At 43.9% G+C, this 16,286-nt stretch overlaps 1 protein-coding gene across 13 annotated transcripts in view; it reads right to left on the bottom strand.

The window, feature by feature from the left end:
* Positions 1-16,286, bottom strand: part of KY (kyphoscoliosis peptidase) — a 61,441-nt gene that overhangs the window by 21,533 nt on the left and 23,622 nt on the right. For all 13 annotated transcript variants that reach the window (XM_039489208.1, XM_039489215.1, XM_039489210.1 and 10 more), the window contains 3 exons: positions 15,162-15,270; positions 8,166-8,283; positions 701-889 (listed from right to left, as the gene is read on the bottom strand). In XM_039489208.1, the coding sequence (XP_039345142.1) occupies positions 701-889; positions 8,166-8,283; positions 15,162-15,270 (416 nt within the window). The remainder of the gene's footprint in view (positions 1-700; positions 890-8,165; positions 8,284-15,161; positions 15,271-16,286) is intronic.

The raw sequence follows: 16,286 nt of genomic DNA, 5'->3' as shown, positions 1-16,286 counted from the left end.
AAGTCTATGAAATAACTAAGAAATAACCACATGTATATACTTCAGTTGTAATCCAAAATGAAAGCAGAGTTTTGAACATTTTTGAAAGCCCAAATATTTTAATGCAAGTATCTGGGGAATCTATAAGCAGGTGTCTGGATTGGCTGGTTGCTCATGTTACCCCATCTTTTTAAAAGGTGGTCAAAAGGTCTGCTTCATGTAACGACAACAGAGAGCAAGATTCTCTTCAGTTCCAAGTATAATCCTGTGGTGAGTTGTTGACTTCTGAAGTTTTATTTATTCAAAGGCCCAGTTGTAGGTGCTCTTGAAAATTTTACCCCTGGAACCTCAGTCCCGTTGTCAAAAGTGACTTAGGCCCAGATCCTCAAGTGTCTAAATACCTTTAACTCCCATTGATTTCAGCTCCTAAATATCTTTGAGGATTTGGCCCTTAGAAGTGAGATCCCATGACTGTCATTGAGACTTAGGCTCCTAAATCACTAAGGTGCCTTTGAAAATGTTACCTCAGTGCCTTTGTCATAAATTAAAAGTAGAGATTATAAAAAGACTGAACTACCAGCAGCTGCTTCTCCCCCGTCCCCAAACCAGAAAATTTTATTAAAGCTGAGACCAAACATTGCCCCCTTGCCACACACAGTGGCTCTCTTCATGCCCCAGGTTGTTCTAGGTCTGGGTGTTAAAATAACAAATGGTACCATACTGAAAGGTGAACTTGCTGCACGAATCATTGACTGAGCCACTTCCCCAGGTGCTGTCCAGCAGATGCCACCTTCCATCAAGGTAAACTGCATTCCAGGCATGGTTACTATCCCCTGTAAAGGACTGTCCACGTCTGTAACTGTACCCTTTAGAGTATCCTGATAACTCCATGCACTGTACACCTGCAGCACTGAGGGAAGGAGGGTATTACAAAGCAATATCTTATTCATAGGGAGCTTTTCATTTTTATACAGTTGAAATCATGGAGCTGCACAGGGGTGACCATGAAAATTAGTGTTTCCATCAGCATTAGATCCCAGAATCCTGTAGTCACCTAGTTCTTTCCTCTGATTGCTAGACCATATGCCTTCATTGCTCACAAACGAAATACTGATTTCATGTGCAGTGTCTATTTTCTTTGGGCTTGTCTGAACTGCAGTTATAATTCTACCAGCCCAGGTTGGACAGCGTTCCATCAGCTATCTCCCTATAGGAGATACATTCTGTTTCTTCCAGTCATGAAACATGCATTCTGGTTGAGCCCTGCATGGCTAGTGGACTCAAGCAGAGATTGTCTTTACTGGGCTGTGATGGATAATGCCTCCCCACAGGAGGCTGGGTACCAGCATTGATCCAACTGTGCTAAAGTCTGTTGACACCTTCCTGATATAGAGTAAGATCGATCTCTGACCACGCCTTTTCCTGAGGGCTTGGGCAGTGTGTTCTATTTTAGGAGAGGGTATCTTTTTTTCCATTCCTTGTATGATTCCTCACTCCAGTTTAGTGTTACAACCATTACGACAACAGAGCACGCTTGATTTCCTCCATCTTGTTACTCATTAGAGTAACCCAATATTAGAGATAGCCATCAATTTTCAGGATGGTGGCTATCAGTCTCTGAAATAAGTGATCCCAGATTTTTAATGCTGCAGTAAGATGCCCTAGATTTTCCTAAACTGAGGGAAATTAGTTTAAAAAAAAACAGTTTGAGTTTTTCTCTGAGAATGCGTTAAGGGGGTAGTGGGGAAGATCAGTCTGGATTATCTTTATACAGAATGAAAGTGAACCCATCCACTGGACTAGACATTGTTATATAAATAAAATTAAAATAGATTTTGCATGAATCAGTGTCTGTGCACTGGGAGAACAAATGGGATCTAAACACATTGGAATCCTGTGGACTGTTTGTCCAGATTTGCTTCATTTAAGCAGAAGATTGTCCTCTGAATAGGTTGGAACTGAAATTTTTCTGGTTCGTTGAAAAATCTTGTATTAAATGGAGCAGATACTTAACACAAGAAATGATGTGTACTTTAGAAACCAGATTATCTGTGGAATGAAATTTAACTTCATGAGATGCAAAGGGATTCATATGGCAGAAATAAGGAGAGCTACAAATTGATGGATGGATATTTGGATAGTAGCAGGTGATATAAAGAAATTTAAGGTAGACAACTGATGCACTGGCTGTGAGTTCACAGCGTGATGCTGCTCCACAACAAAGCAAGGTATTCTTTGATCTATAAAGGAATCTCATGTAAAGTTAGAGTGGTAATAAGGCAGTTTTATACATAGGTCTATTAAAACCTTAATCTGGATTATTATGTATTATTTGTGTTGTGTTTGTGCATAGGAGCCCCACTTGTGGACCCCAGGATGATATCAACTTCAGTAGGCTTTGCATCAGGCCCTATGAGGAAGATATTGTTTTAGGGAAGGATCAGAGACTGCAGTGGTACTAAAACTGGACTATGATGAATTGAGAGCCAGTGAAGGAGATCAAATTAGGTAGTCTGAGGAGAAAGGAGAGGTGAGGTGGGACATACTACCACTGTATAAACACATTCAAGGGCAGAGACTTCTTTATATTATCTGGGAACTAGGGCAATCAGAATTAGAGGCCTTCAAAGAAAAAACTAAAAGAAAATTCAGGGTACACATAAGTAAGGATTTCTTTAACCCATGCTTAAGCCGGGCATAGGATAGACCATAACATAGAGGTAATGAGGGATGGCCTGTCACTGGAAATATTGATCAACAGGCTGGTCAAGACTGGAGGGAGAATTGCATTGGGAAACCTTATTGATGGTGCAGAAGGCCAAAAAAGGTGACCTACAATGTCTTTGCCAGTCCTTGATCACTTGTGAACCAAATTCTGCTCTGTTTCACGGCAGTAAATCTGAAGTAGCTCTGTTGATGTGAATGGAGATAGCTTGGCTTTACACTGGTGTAACTGAGATCAGGAGCTGGCCCATTGACTTGAAGGAAAATTGTAGGTAGGCATTGCCAAGTAATCTAGATGACCTGGGTATCTAATTCCCATAAACCCTCTGATAATCCCCACATTAAACATGTCTAAACAGAATGCCTAGGGTCATATTCTGCCCAAAATTACCACCCCTGCAATCCCATTTAGGATGAAATTAGTAAAACTATCCCAGTGGTGAGAGAAACCAGAATGTGTTTGCAATTCCCAAGGGAAGTGGTACATGCACTACTGCTAGAGTCATTTAACAATGGACTGGGCAAAATGCTGGCTGAACATAAAATATAGGAACGACCCTGTACTGGCAGGAAGATGGACTAAACAGGTTTCTTACAGTTGTTATTTAGATGTTATATAAATAAATTGTTCAGGATTAGGGAGAAGTGTGAGAAACTCAAGAAATACCCAACAAAGCCAGAAGACGGGACCACATGATGGTAGATGATGACATTAAGTGCAATGTAATCTGGATTGGAAGACATGATTAAGCTGATTGCATGTGGTGATGCCATCATTGTAAACACTTTAGTGAAAACATTTTCTCAGTGCACAGAGATAATTAAAAGCAATAAAAGATGCTGGCCTGTGTTTAAAAAAAAAAAAAAAAAGATAAAGACCATGCAGACTAATATGGAGAATGTTACACTGCCTTTATATATCTGAATGGCACATCCTTCCCTTCAATTCTGGGCTCAATTTTGGTGAACTCATTTAAAAAAGAGGGAGGACGGGGGTGGAAGGGTGGGCAGGAGGGGGAGAAATGTTCCAGAGAAGGGCAACAGAAATGGTACATGGCATATAGGGGGGAGGGGATTCCATATTAGAGAGTAAAAGGATAGGACTATTGAATATGGAAAAGGTAGAAAGCAAAAGGAGAAGGCCAGTTGAGTGCCTGCGTGTACTCATTCCCATAATGCCTGTATAAGGGCAGTCTATGCTCAGGTCTACACTGGAGACTCTAGTCAGTTCTGCTGAAAATTTATTGCATTGAAACCTGGGAAATGCAAATGCTTGTGTGCATTCATACTAGCCATGTTGAGTCAGGTCCCATGTCCATGCTAAGGTTGTCCTAAGCTGATTTATCTCACCATCACAAACAATGGGTTCACTGTGGTCCCGGCAAACAAGCCACCTGCATTTTGCTGACTGCCACCTGAGAAGCCAATTTTGGACAATTAAATATTGCTGAAATATTTGTAAAAATTCATGTTTTCATTCATTTCCAAAAATGTTTGATTTTTAAATATTGGCTTTGGATGCTGACCTCCCAGTACCAACCTCCTAAAAAATGCCCTGGTCTTCATTAATGCCCTACCTTCCCCTGCCACGGGGCTCTCATCTGATCAACCATAGGAGGTTTGCCAGCTGAAGAGGTATCCACCCATCATTTGTGCTTTGGACCCTTGTCCACACTGGCACTGAAGCGACTGAAGCTCAGTCAGGGACGTGAATGGCAATTGTGTGGTGCTCATGACTTTTGGCGAATCAGTTCATTCATTACAGTTGCCTCAATATGGATTTAAGAGCCTAATTTTAGGCCCTCATTTTTTAAAAATGTGGCCCTTGAAGCATCTGAAATCAGGAGTTCTGCTCTTTCCCTACTGCCTTCATAGTTAAAGACTATCTAAATTGTGTACAAGGATGGTAAGAAAAGGCAATGAGGTCCTCTTGCTAGAAGGGAGTGCTTTTGTCTGGCAACAGAAACAGAAGAAATGTGTTATGGGTTGAGTTAATCCTTGTTGTGGGTTGGGTATGACCTCCTGTCTTACGTTCAGGATAAATGTAAAGAAACCATTATGATCAGGTGGCTGAAACAATAGCAGTAGCACCCAAAACACAGACACATGCAAAAGCTGAATAGAAGCTGAATCATGTGGCCCAACAGGTTTCAAATATAGGGGTTAGGGCTTTGATTGGTGGAGCTGTTTTTACTCCTGGGGGAATTCTGCACCAAAAAAAAAAAATTCTGCATATTTTATTTGTCAAAATAACAATATAATCACACCAGTTTCAATTTTTTTGGGGCATTTCAAAATACCTATCAGCAAGTATGTCTGTAACAATACAGACAAAGATTCAGGAAATGTTTTTTTTTGACAAACAGATTCCTTACTAGGCATATTAATACAGAACTCAGAGTAATAATTCATTTAAACTACTCTACAGAGCTGTATTTCCCATGCCCCTCAGAAGCAGTGCAAAGGTTTGGGGAAGTCCGGGGTAACAGAGGAGCTGAGGGAGAGGGAAGTAAATTGCTGGGAAGGAGCCTGGGTGTGAACTTGGAGGTTTGTTGGGTATGGGTGGGAAAAGTATGGAACAGGTTTTTTTCAGGGGCGGGGAGGCATTGTTAGGGATGCAGACCCTGGCCGACCCCTAGCCTCTCCCATTCAGTCAGGCACATCTGCCCCGTCCCCATGTGTTTCTGCACCCCCATGTGTCCTTGCACCCCCTTTCCACATGTGTCCCTCCACCCTCACCCAGACACCCACTCCCCTCATCCCCATGTGGCTTTGACCCCTTCCCCTGTCCCTATGTGTCCCTGTACCCCTTCCTCCTGTCCCCATGTGTCTAAGCCCCACCCAGCCACTCCCTTGTCCCTATGTAGCTCTGCACCCCTTCCCCCATCACCATGTGGCCCTGCACCTCCCCTCTCATTCATCACCTGCCCCAGTCTGTCCACCCCCACTAGCCCTTATGAGCCCTTGTCTGACCTCCCTCCCCCAGCAACCCCATGTTGTCTGTCTCCTCATAGCCCCTGTCTCCTGACCTAGCTGACAGGGGCTGCAAAGAAGGTAGGCTCTTTCTCTTCCCTGGCTGGCCGGGAGAGGCTGCTTTGTTCTATCGCCACAGTGCCCTCTGGTGGGCAAAAGGCAGAACTGCAGCAACATTTCAGCAGAAGCTTTTTTCTGTGCAAAAAATTAAAAATGTGTGGCTCATTAATTATGCGCATGAGCAGTAGTGCAGAATTCCCCCAAGAATATGTTTTGTTCTGCGTGTGAGGGCACAAGCTGAAGCATGGTGGGACAAGCTGAAGCAGTGAGAGAAAGCCAAGCAGACATGCATAGAAGGCTGGTAATGTGACCTTGAAAAACTGAAAAACCTAAGAGAAAAAGCTTATAGGCTTGGAACAGCCAGCAAAGAACCTGGTTTTGTTTTATTTTGTTTTCTTTCCCCCATCTGTGTTCCAGGAAATGGGACTTTGCATATTCTTTGTAAATAAACAAAATTGCACCCAAAAATATCTGATTATTACCAATTTCTCCTTCTAACTAGAACTATCTATAAAACACCAAATTTTTGGCTAGATACTTGAGTGAAAGGAGGTAACCATTGTCTGACAGGAGGAGTGTGTACTGGGCTAATACCTGGTTAGTATTCGATAAAGACAAATCAGACTGAATGCCTGGGGGTTTCGTAAAATCATAGAATGAGGAATCAGTGTGGAAATGTTTCAGTAGTGAGTAGATGAGTGGAGCTTGTGAATAATACAAATACCCCTAGGAATATTAATTTTTAATAAAAGGGTTGTTTGTTTCTCAGTATATTTTTCTAATTACATTTGGACTAGCTAGTGATAACTTATATAAAATGCAATTATAAAATCATAGTTGATTATTAATTCATAATTTTAATATTTTATTTAAAAAAAGCAGAATAGATACCTGGAACACTGAGTTGTTGGCTAGAGGCATTCTCCACATTAGCATCTTGCAGAATAGTTTTAAAACATCAGTTTCCCTCACAGTAAACTTAAGTTATTAGTGAGGAATATGCTTCCAGTGGTTCTTGGGTGGGAAGAGAAGTCAGTGATTACTGACATGTGCCAATTAAAATTTGATTTTCCCAGGCCTACCTAAAATGGGAGTCAGTGTGCCAAGAAGTTGATGGAAGGGCTCCATTTGGAAAGGGATCCTGTGGAAACCCAGGTTTCAACTAAGTTCAAAATTAATTTCTTATCACCATCATTAGTTCATAAAACTAAACTATTACAAACATTTGGGGCATCAGCCGTGATTCCCAGGGTTTGCCCTACACAAGAGCTGTATCCTTTCTCTACTGGGGATGGAGAAATGCACTGGAGAAGCAATTTGTGCTACATTCATACCAAAGTATCAGAGGGATAGCTGTGTTAGTCTGGATCTGTAAAAAGCAACAGAGTCCTGTGGCATCTTATAGACTAACAGATGCATTGGAGCATGCGTCTGACGAAGTGGGTATTCACCCATGAAAGCTTATACTCCAATACATCTGTTAATCTATAAGGTGCCACAGGACTCTTTGTTGATTCATATTAAAGGAATTTATAGTTTCTGCAATGAAACAAGCCTCCCTTTACATGAGCTGGATATATAATTGGTTGTCAGGTCCTACTCTAAATCCTTTAAGGGCCAAACCCTGCTCACTCATTGAAGTCAACAGGGCTACTGGCTTGTGGAAGGTGAACAGATGTGGTCTTGAAATTACAACACATCTGCAAAATAGGAATAATGATACTGACCTCCTTTGTAAAGTGCTTTGAGATCTACTGATGAAAAGCATTATATGAGAACTGGTTACACCTCTACCCCGATATAATGCTGTCCTCGGGAGCCAAAACATCTTACCATGTTATAGGTGAAACCGCGTTATATCAAACTTGCTTTGATCTGCCAGAGTGCACAGCCCCGCCCTCCCAGAGCACTGCTTTACCGTGTTATATCTGAATTCATGTTCTATCGGGTCACGTTATATTGGGGTAGAGGTGTATTATTATTATGGCTTAGATGTGAGGGTTTTTGCAGAGAATATTGGAAAAGCTTACACCTGGGCTTCAATGACTACCTCTTGCATGCGAGTCGCTTGCAGATAATGTTCTTCAGTATTTCAGCCTTGCCATTCTTTTAACCTTCAGATACAGAGCTACTCAAAGAAAAAAAAAACCACAGCCTCTTCTAACTAAATTATCTCCATGTATTCATCTGCCATTATGTTAATGCAATGCGAAACTCAGCAGATGGCACAAAGTAAATTATGCGGGGAGGGGGGGAGGGAAAGCAAAATTGACCTTTTGAGGACTTGCTGTTATTCTACAGCATAGTTTGAAAGAGAAAGTTTCAAGTCCTGTTTAAAGTCATTTTAGGTGATATAAAGGGAGACAGAGTAGGCACAGAGATGACAATATTAATGCTCCTCGGTGTTGAATGTTTGTGATCTTATTTACCTGCACATTTGTTGAAAGAGCCCAGCGTATCCCGCACAAACACTCTTCCCAGTGTGAAGGACATCCTTTGGCTCACAAGACCGCTGGCCTTTGTTATGAAAGCCCACAACATCGTATTCTGGAGAAATGAAAACAAAGTAAAGTTCCTCCAAAAGCCTGGAGCCAAAGGGATTGACGAGTAATAGAAAATGTTTGGATTATTTTCATCTCCAAGAAGCACAAACAAAGAGAAATGATCTGTAGTAGGAGCTATACAAAGACGTTTCCTCTGTAAATGTCTGTTTTGGGTTCTCTCTGCATGCATCTCCTAAGGAACTAAGTTGCAAACCTAGGCTCTGATTCTGCAGTCAGATCCAAATGGGCAGACACTTATTTCTGTGCAGAGCCAATGTGTTTCCTTAAGGATCTCCATACAGCTCCAGTTGCAGTATAATGGCAGTAAAGGGTAAAATATAAAGTCCTCAGTATCAGAGAAAAATCCTTGAAAGTATATAATCAATTAAAAACATGGAACAGTTTGTTGTGAGTGTATCACACATCAATGTGGGTAGAGCTGGGTAATTGTCAACCTTTCCATGGCACCAAAATTGTTCATGAATTTGGATCAAAGTTGGCAAACATTTGCCCTCCCAAAATAGATTTTTTTAAAAAGTCAAAATAATTCATTTGAATAATTTTGAAACAAATCTGTTGAACGATGTTTTGTTTAGAAATTTATATATATAATGTGAAAAACATTCAAACTAAATGAAACACTGAAACCAATTAGTTCTGGATCGAAAAACATCTGAAAATGAACTAATCCCTCCCCCCAACATTTTTTTATCCGTTTGTTTCATTGTGGGTGTTTTTCCCTTTTGTGTTTTTGTTTTTGTTTTCAGCCTGAAAAATGTTAATTTTGGGGTTTTTTTGGTTGAGCCACCAAACTAAAATCAATGATTTGCTCAGAACTAAACATGGGCAGGGAATTTATAGTTTGAGCTGCAGGAAATAATATTTTCAAAATAAATACAAAAAGAGAAACAAAGGAGGGTTTATAGGCAGAGCTAGAGCAAGTGGCCTAGGAAAGTTAATTTTAATACCTAGTAACCTTGACTATGGCCATAAGTCTTTATAAAATATGAACATATTTTTCTGACAAAGGGCTAAGGAGTGCCATCAGCACGCTTGTAACATTCCTCCTTCCTTGAATGCTGTTCAGGAGAAGAGAGCCTGCGAATGCTGCATAGACTGATGAAATGCTGCAACTTGACTTTCATCTGAAAGATTCCATTAGTATAAGTGCCTTTAAGTCTGCTCCTGAGGGCATGAGAGAAGGAAAGCTCTAGAGCAGTGATTTCCAAAGGCTCCTTAGTGATCTGTGGAGCACTGGCTCTTGGGATACAGAGAGAGAGCTGGTCACATGGTGCTGGCTCCTTGTTTCCAGCTGCTAAAGTGCATGAGACAACACAGCTAAAAATACATGCAGTGCTTTTTCCTAGAGGGATGATACACAATCATGGACAGGAATGGAGATGGCCCATGCAGTGATGGATGGGAGGCAAGGTGTTCAGGAGACGCTCTCTTTTTTAAAATGTGGGCCAAACCATGACACAGTTTGTAACAGCTGCTCTACAGGATCCCCTTTAGAAGACTGAAATGTGCCAATCCAAAGGTCATCTACTAGCCAGAACTTGACACTGATTTAAATTCCTGGTTCCAAATTGGAGCAAAGAATCCTGTGGCACCTTATAGACTAACAGACGTATTGGAGCATGAGCTTTCGTGGGTGAATACCCACTTCATCGGATGCACTGTGTGCACAGGGGAAGTCAGAGAGTCTGCCCTCTTGCATGCCCATCACCAGGGAGGGTGGAAAGGGAACTGGGACAAGGAGCTGTGAAACAGGGTGGTGGGAATAGCACATAACAGTGCATCAGAGATATCCTAAGAATATGAATGGGAATAAATGGATTCCCAGGTACTATAAATCAAGCAAATTGTTCTGATGGGATCTTCAGTTATAAGAGCATTTGTTAGTTTTGTCCTAGAATGAACCTCAGAACAGAGAGACTGATTAAAAACCTTATAATCCATCTCTTCCCAGCCTCCTCCTTGTTATACAGAAGAATCTTAATCTTTTGCTAAATTATAGTATTTGTTTAACATGTGATATGTTCTCCTACACTTTTAGGGGATGGACTCTGTGATCAAATACAACTATTACATCTCCACACTGTATGATTCTAATTGGCATAGCTATGTACAAACATAAACCTGTCAATTACATAGGTGCCTGAATTATTAGAGGTTCACTGGAATGCATGGTGGTATCATGACTCAGTTTCTCTGTTTCATGAAATGCTTAAAAATAAGCAATGTACAAATAACAGGCATGTCATCTAAGAATGAATATAAGAGGGGTGTATGAACCCCACACTGATTCACTGGGGTCTCTAGGAGCCTGAGCCTAGTTAGGCAATGGGATGACAGCTGGAGGGAGTTAAGCATAATTGCTGATCAAATGCACCTGAGGAGGAGCACAGGGCAGTGGGGAGAAGGCCAGGGATGAGACCCGGGAGAGGTAGCTGGAAGTTTTATCTTCTGGACTAAAGGCAGCAAGAAATCTGGGAGGCCTTGAGCCAGAACCAGAGGGTTCTGAGCCAGGAGGAAGCCTGGGGCCAGAGCTAGGTTGTCCTGAACCAGGAGCAGGGGCAGCTCTAGACATTTTGCCACCCCAAGCATGGCGTCATGCCGCAGGGGGCGCTCTGCCGCTCGCCGGTCCCGCGGGACCAGCGGACCCTCCGCAGGCATGCTGCCGAAGGCACCCTGCCTACCGCCCTCCCGGCGATGGCAGAGCACCCCCCGCGGCATGCCACCCCAAGCCAGGGCCGCCCAGAGGGGGGGTAAAGGGGGCAATTTGCCCTGGGCTCCGCAGGGGCCCCTAAGAGAACAGCTGAGGCTCCCGCCTCCGCCCCTCTCCTGGAGCCTTAGCGCATCAAGCAGCGTCCTCAGACAGCACCGCAGCGTGTCTCCGGCGGGGCCCCTGAGCCCCGCCCCGCTCAGAGCCGCGTGGTGAGGGGGCGGGGCTGCGAGCTCCAGGCTGAGCTCAGCTCCCTCCGCTCGGCGTGAGCTCACAGTCCCACCCCCTCACCACGCGGCTCGGAGCGGGACGGAGCTCAGGCCCCGGCTGAGACACGCTGCAGCTGTTCAGTGACGCGCTGAGGCTCCGGGTGAGGAGGGAGCTGGGGGTAAGAAGCTGAGGTTGGCTAAGGAGCAGGGAGTCCTGGGGACAGTCAGGGCACAGGGAGGGGGCAGAGGTTGGGGGGGCGGTCAGGGGACAGGGAATGGGGGGGTTGGATTGTGGGCATTCCGGTGAGGGGGTCTGTCAGGACTCGGGAGTGGCTAGGGGTTGGGGCAGACAGGGAGCAGAGGTGGGGTCCCAGGGTGGTGGTTGGTGGGGTGGGGTCTCTGGGGATGGTGAGGGGACAAGGAGCAGAATGGGTCAGGGATTCTGAGGGGGGTGGGCAGTCGGGCGGGCAGGAAGTGGGGGGGGGTCAGATAGGGGGCAAGGCCAGGCTGTTTTGGAGGCACAGCCTTCCCTACCCTAAAGCTCATTCAGCAGTTTGAGGCTTGCAGAAGAGCCAAGCTGTTAGCTTTTCCATTAGGGCTACCATCCCTTTCACTTCTCAAATGCCAAATTATAGTCTACATGTAATTTCAGTGCCATAGGGAGATTCATGTCAGGGGAGGGTAGCTTCATTTAGCCACTGGGGGAGGGATCACATGAGAAGAGCAATATCCTTCCCAACCCTACCAAGGGAGGCCCCCCCTCCCCTGCATTCCCTGAGGCTTCAGAGGGGTTAATTCAGTGGTTCTCAAACTTTTGTCCTGGTGACCCTTTCACATAGAAAACCTCTGATGCGACCCCCGCTTTATAAATTGAAAACTCTTTTTTATATATTTAACACTATTATAAATGCTGGAGGCAAAGCGGGGTTTGAGGTGGAGGCTGACAGCTCACGACCCCCAGTAATAACCTCGTGACCCCCTGAGGGGTCCTGACCTCCAGTTTGAGAACCCCTGGATTAATTTAATTTTAGCACCCTGTGTCCATTCACATGCATGTGCTATTTTGAGCATTTCAGTTTTGACAACATAGGCTCATCCCAGATTCTGGAACAAGCTCAAAAGCTCAGTTCATGGAGTATGTACATAAGTTATACTAAAGACAAACCCACAGTAACCGTCTCCAGTTTGTGAGGGACCCCATGGAGCCAGTCTCTAGGAAACAGATAAATGCATGGAGGTTAAGGCCATTAATGGCTATTAGCCAGGATGGGTAAGGAATGGTGTCCCTAGCCTCTGTTTGTCAGAGGGTGGAGATGGATGGCAGGAGCGAGATCTCTTGATCATTACCTGATAGGTTCACTCCCTCTGGGGCACTTGGCATTGGCCATTGTCGGTAGACAGGATACTGGGCAGGATGGCCTTTGGTTTGACCCAGTATGGCTGTTATGTTTTATCCTAAATGAACCCAAAGTTATGGAGACAGATATGAGTCAAGGAAGCCAGCAGAGTATCAGAAACCTGGAAAAATCTCTGCCTGGATAGGCTCAGGTGTTTGATTACAAGCTGAGGTGGTTCAAAAGTTTTGGATTTTTTTTTAAGCAGAATTTTTTTATTGTTTCTTTAAACAATCAAACACAGCAAGCAGCAAATATTTGGCCACACACTTCTGAAACCTCAAACCATATTCAGGTTTTGGCAGACTAATTTCAGCTTTTCAATTAAAAAAACCACAACAAATTTTGAAGGAAAGCAGACATTGTCCGTGATTTTTTTCTGCTTTTTTAAAAACCCCTATTTTTCGATCCAGAAAAAGTTTTGATGGAAAACATTTGTCCAACCCTTTTAATGAGCTTTAGTGCTTTTTAGCACTAGCTGATGCTGAGAATCAGTGATACCTTGTAAAGAAGTTTTCTCAAAACTGGGTTTGTGCTGAAATGCGGAAGGTTTATTTTTCCCAGGGGCGCCTGTGGAGGGGAGCAAGTGGGGCAATTTGCCGTGGGCCCTGCAAGGGCCCCCAGGAGAATATAGTATTGCAATTTTTTTATAGAAGGGGCCCCCAAAATTTCTTTGCCCCAGGCCCCCTGAATTCTCTGGGCGGCCCTGCCCCAAGCATGCACTTGGTGTGCTGGGGCCTGGAGCCGCCCCTGACCAGGAGGAAGCCAGAGGCAGTTGAAGCCCCAGAGGCAGTAATGATAAAACATAAAGCCACTTGGATTGAAGTTTGAGAGGCTGCAGAGAGAGATGAAAAGGAACCGTGTAGTGCCTCTCTACATAATAGATGCCAGAGGAGCTGGCCCTCTAAAACTTCACAAACCAAACGGGCCTCCCTGACTCTATTTGAAATGTCTTGATTTGTAAGCCAATCTCATGTCTTTCTGGGATTTGACTCATAATTTTTTGAACAAGTGGGGTTGGCAGCTACACTATTTTTATGGTGCCAGTTGACTGCACAAATCTACAATGTATATTTTAAAATGTAATTTAGGTGGAGTTGAGGAAAACGTTTTTCCTTGTTTTAAGGCAGGTTCAGTACAGTAGAACCTCAGAGTTACGAACACCTTGGGAATGAAGATTGTTCGTAACTCTGAACAAAATGTTATGGTTGTTTTCCAAAAGTTTACAACTGAACATTGATTTATTTCCCGTTCCCTTTATTTTTTTTTTAGTAGCTTATGTTTAATACAATACTGTATTTGCTTTTGTGTGTGTATATATCCTGCTACCTGACTGTGTACTTCCAGTTCAAAATGAGGTGTGTGGTTGACTGGTCAGCTTGTAACTCTGGTGTTTGTAACTCTGAGGTTCCACTGTATTGTGCAGTTTTTTGTACCAGTAGTAACTCTACTTTGCACCACCTAGGACTGGGAAACTCCTGCTCTGGTGGTGTTTACTTCTTGGCATGGGTGGCTGCAGTGCATTTGTTGCCAGAAACACACCTTTACTGGAAATTCTGTGTTCCAATATGAATAGGCTTCATGCTGAGGTTTCTAGTTCCATGTTTTTGATAGAAGAATACATTGGGTCTATAAATCTGGGTGAGAGAGAGGGAGTTAAACATGCCCTTCTCTTGGGCCCTGATCCTGCACGGGAGTAATCTTGCAGACAGCTAGTGCCACTGACTTCAATGAAGTTGTGCAGGTAAGGATTGCTCATGTGCTTTGCAGGGTCAGAGATGAGTTGCAGACACAGGACTTAGCTTGCTGACAAATTAAACGCTTAAAGAATCACATGCATGTTACAGAAAGTAGCTCTCTTCTGCATGTCTATCCACTCGTAAAATGCTTGTGCATATGAAAAAACAGAGGAGTCCACAGTTTGTAAATGGCTGTCATCTGCCTTATTTGTTCAAGGCCAGAGTCTGCCCAGCCCATACCCGGTGATGCAGTGTGTAACGAGGCTCCATCCCCACACAAACCCACTTGTGTGGTCCATGTAAAGGTCAGGCAGAACTGCAGCCCCTAGTAGGGTGGGGTGGGGTGGGGAGGGGCAGGCACAATGTGAGATCATGGCTTTTCTCTCTCCCTTCTCCCTCTGCCCCTCAAAATAAATACGTGCGAGCTAGCTATCATGGTCTTACTGATGTTACAACCTAGCATTTTTGATGCTGCAGTCACTGGCATGGTGGTAACTTGTGCTGTGGCATCTCTGAATAACTCAGGTGGGAAACTCAGGCTTGTCACATAGGAGGAAATCATTGACACATCACCCTAGTGGAAACTGGCAGGGATGGGAGAGGAAGTACAGAAATATATATAGCACGATAACCTCTCAGTAGAGTTCTGGATACTGACAGCAGACTTAATCCAGAATGAATTGTGGGCTCCCCTTCTCTTCCCCCTCATGTGCCCCCTACAAAACTACTCACAACATGCAATCACAGTATAATGAGAGTGACAGCAGCAGCATTGTCTGCCAAATCTGTGGGAGTCCAGGATCTCGGCCTACCTATGTGATGGCATATCCACATCCAAATGGCTCTGACCTTCTCCAAATCAGTTCGGGCTTCTCGGAGCAGGGCTTTCACCAGTTCCTCTATGCTGTTCTTGACACTCACCTGTTTTTGTATGGGATAAGATTAGAGGGTTCAAGTGAGAAAATACTAGGAGGTAGGATGTCCCCCTTTTCTACCTTCCTGTTGAAGTCATAGGGGCCCCTCTATGACATTCTGTTTGTTTTTGCATGTCTGGCAGCGCCTCTGATCATTTCTTTACAGCTCTTGCTGGGCAGTACCAGCACCTATTCTGTAGCAACTGCCCTTTGAGTTTGCTCATTCCCCAACTTCCCGGAAGCTCTCTTGGTGAGAGACCCCAATGCTCATTAGACTAGTTCCTTGCAAAGGCAATGCAGATTAGGATTATTGTGGGCCAGACATGTTTAACCTTCATGGCAAAGCTCAATTTTTCATCACAGAGTAGCCACCCTTACCAACCAGTCAAAGGACATTATTGATGCATCTATGCTTAACACTGCCTTCACAAAGCATATTTTGCTTTTAGATCCATACACACAAAATCTTCATCAATGTCACTGTTTGTTGTAAGAGCCAATAGTCATATATCACCACTGGTATTCTCCATCATTCCCTGCACACATTCTAATTTCTGTTGTCTCTTAACAAAGCAGCTATGAGCTTCATAGAATCATAGAATATCAGGGTTGGAAGGGACCTCAGGAGGTCATCTAGTCCAATCCCCTGCACAAAGCAGGACCAATTCCCAACTAAATCATCCCAGCCAGGGTTTTGTCAAGCCTGACCTTAAAAATCTCTAAGGAAGGAGATTCCACCACCTCCCTAGGTAACCTATTCCAGTGCTTTACCACCCTCCTAGTAAATACATTTTTGCTAATATACAACCTAAACCTCTCCCACTGCAACTTGAGACCATTACGCCTTCTTCTGTCATCTGCTACCACTGAGAACAGTCTAGATCCATCCTCTTTGGAACCCCCTATCAGGTAGTTGAAAGCAGCTATCAAATCCCGCCTCATTCTTCTCTTCTGCAGACTAAATAAGCCCAGTTCCCTCAGCCTTGCCTCATAAGTCATGTGCTGCAGCCCCCTAATCATATT

Source organism: Mauremys reevesii, linkage group 9 (genome assembly GCF_016161935.1).
Source record: "Mauremys reevesii isolate NIE-2019 linkage group 9, ASM1616193v1, whole genome shotgun sequence".
Taxonomy (NCBI): Eukaryota; Metazoa; Chordata; order Testudines; family Geoemydidae; genus Mauremys; species Mauremys reevesii.
The sequence above is the reverse complement of the archived record's forward strand: the minus strand, read 5'-3'. Positions and strand labels throughout refer to the sequence as shown.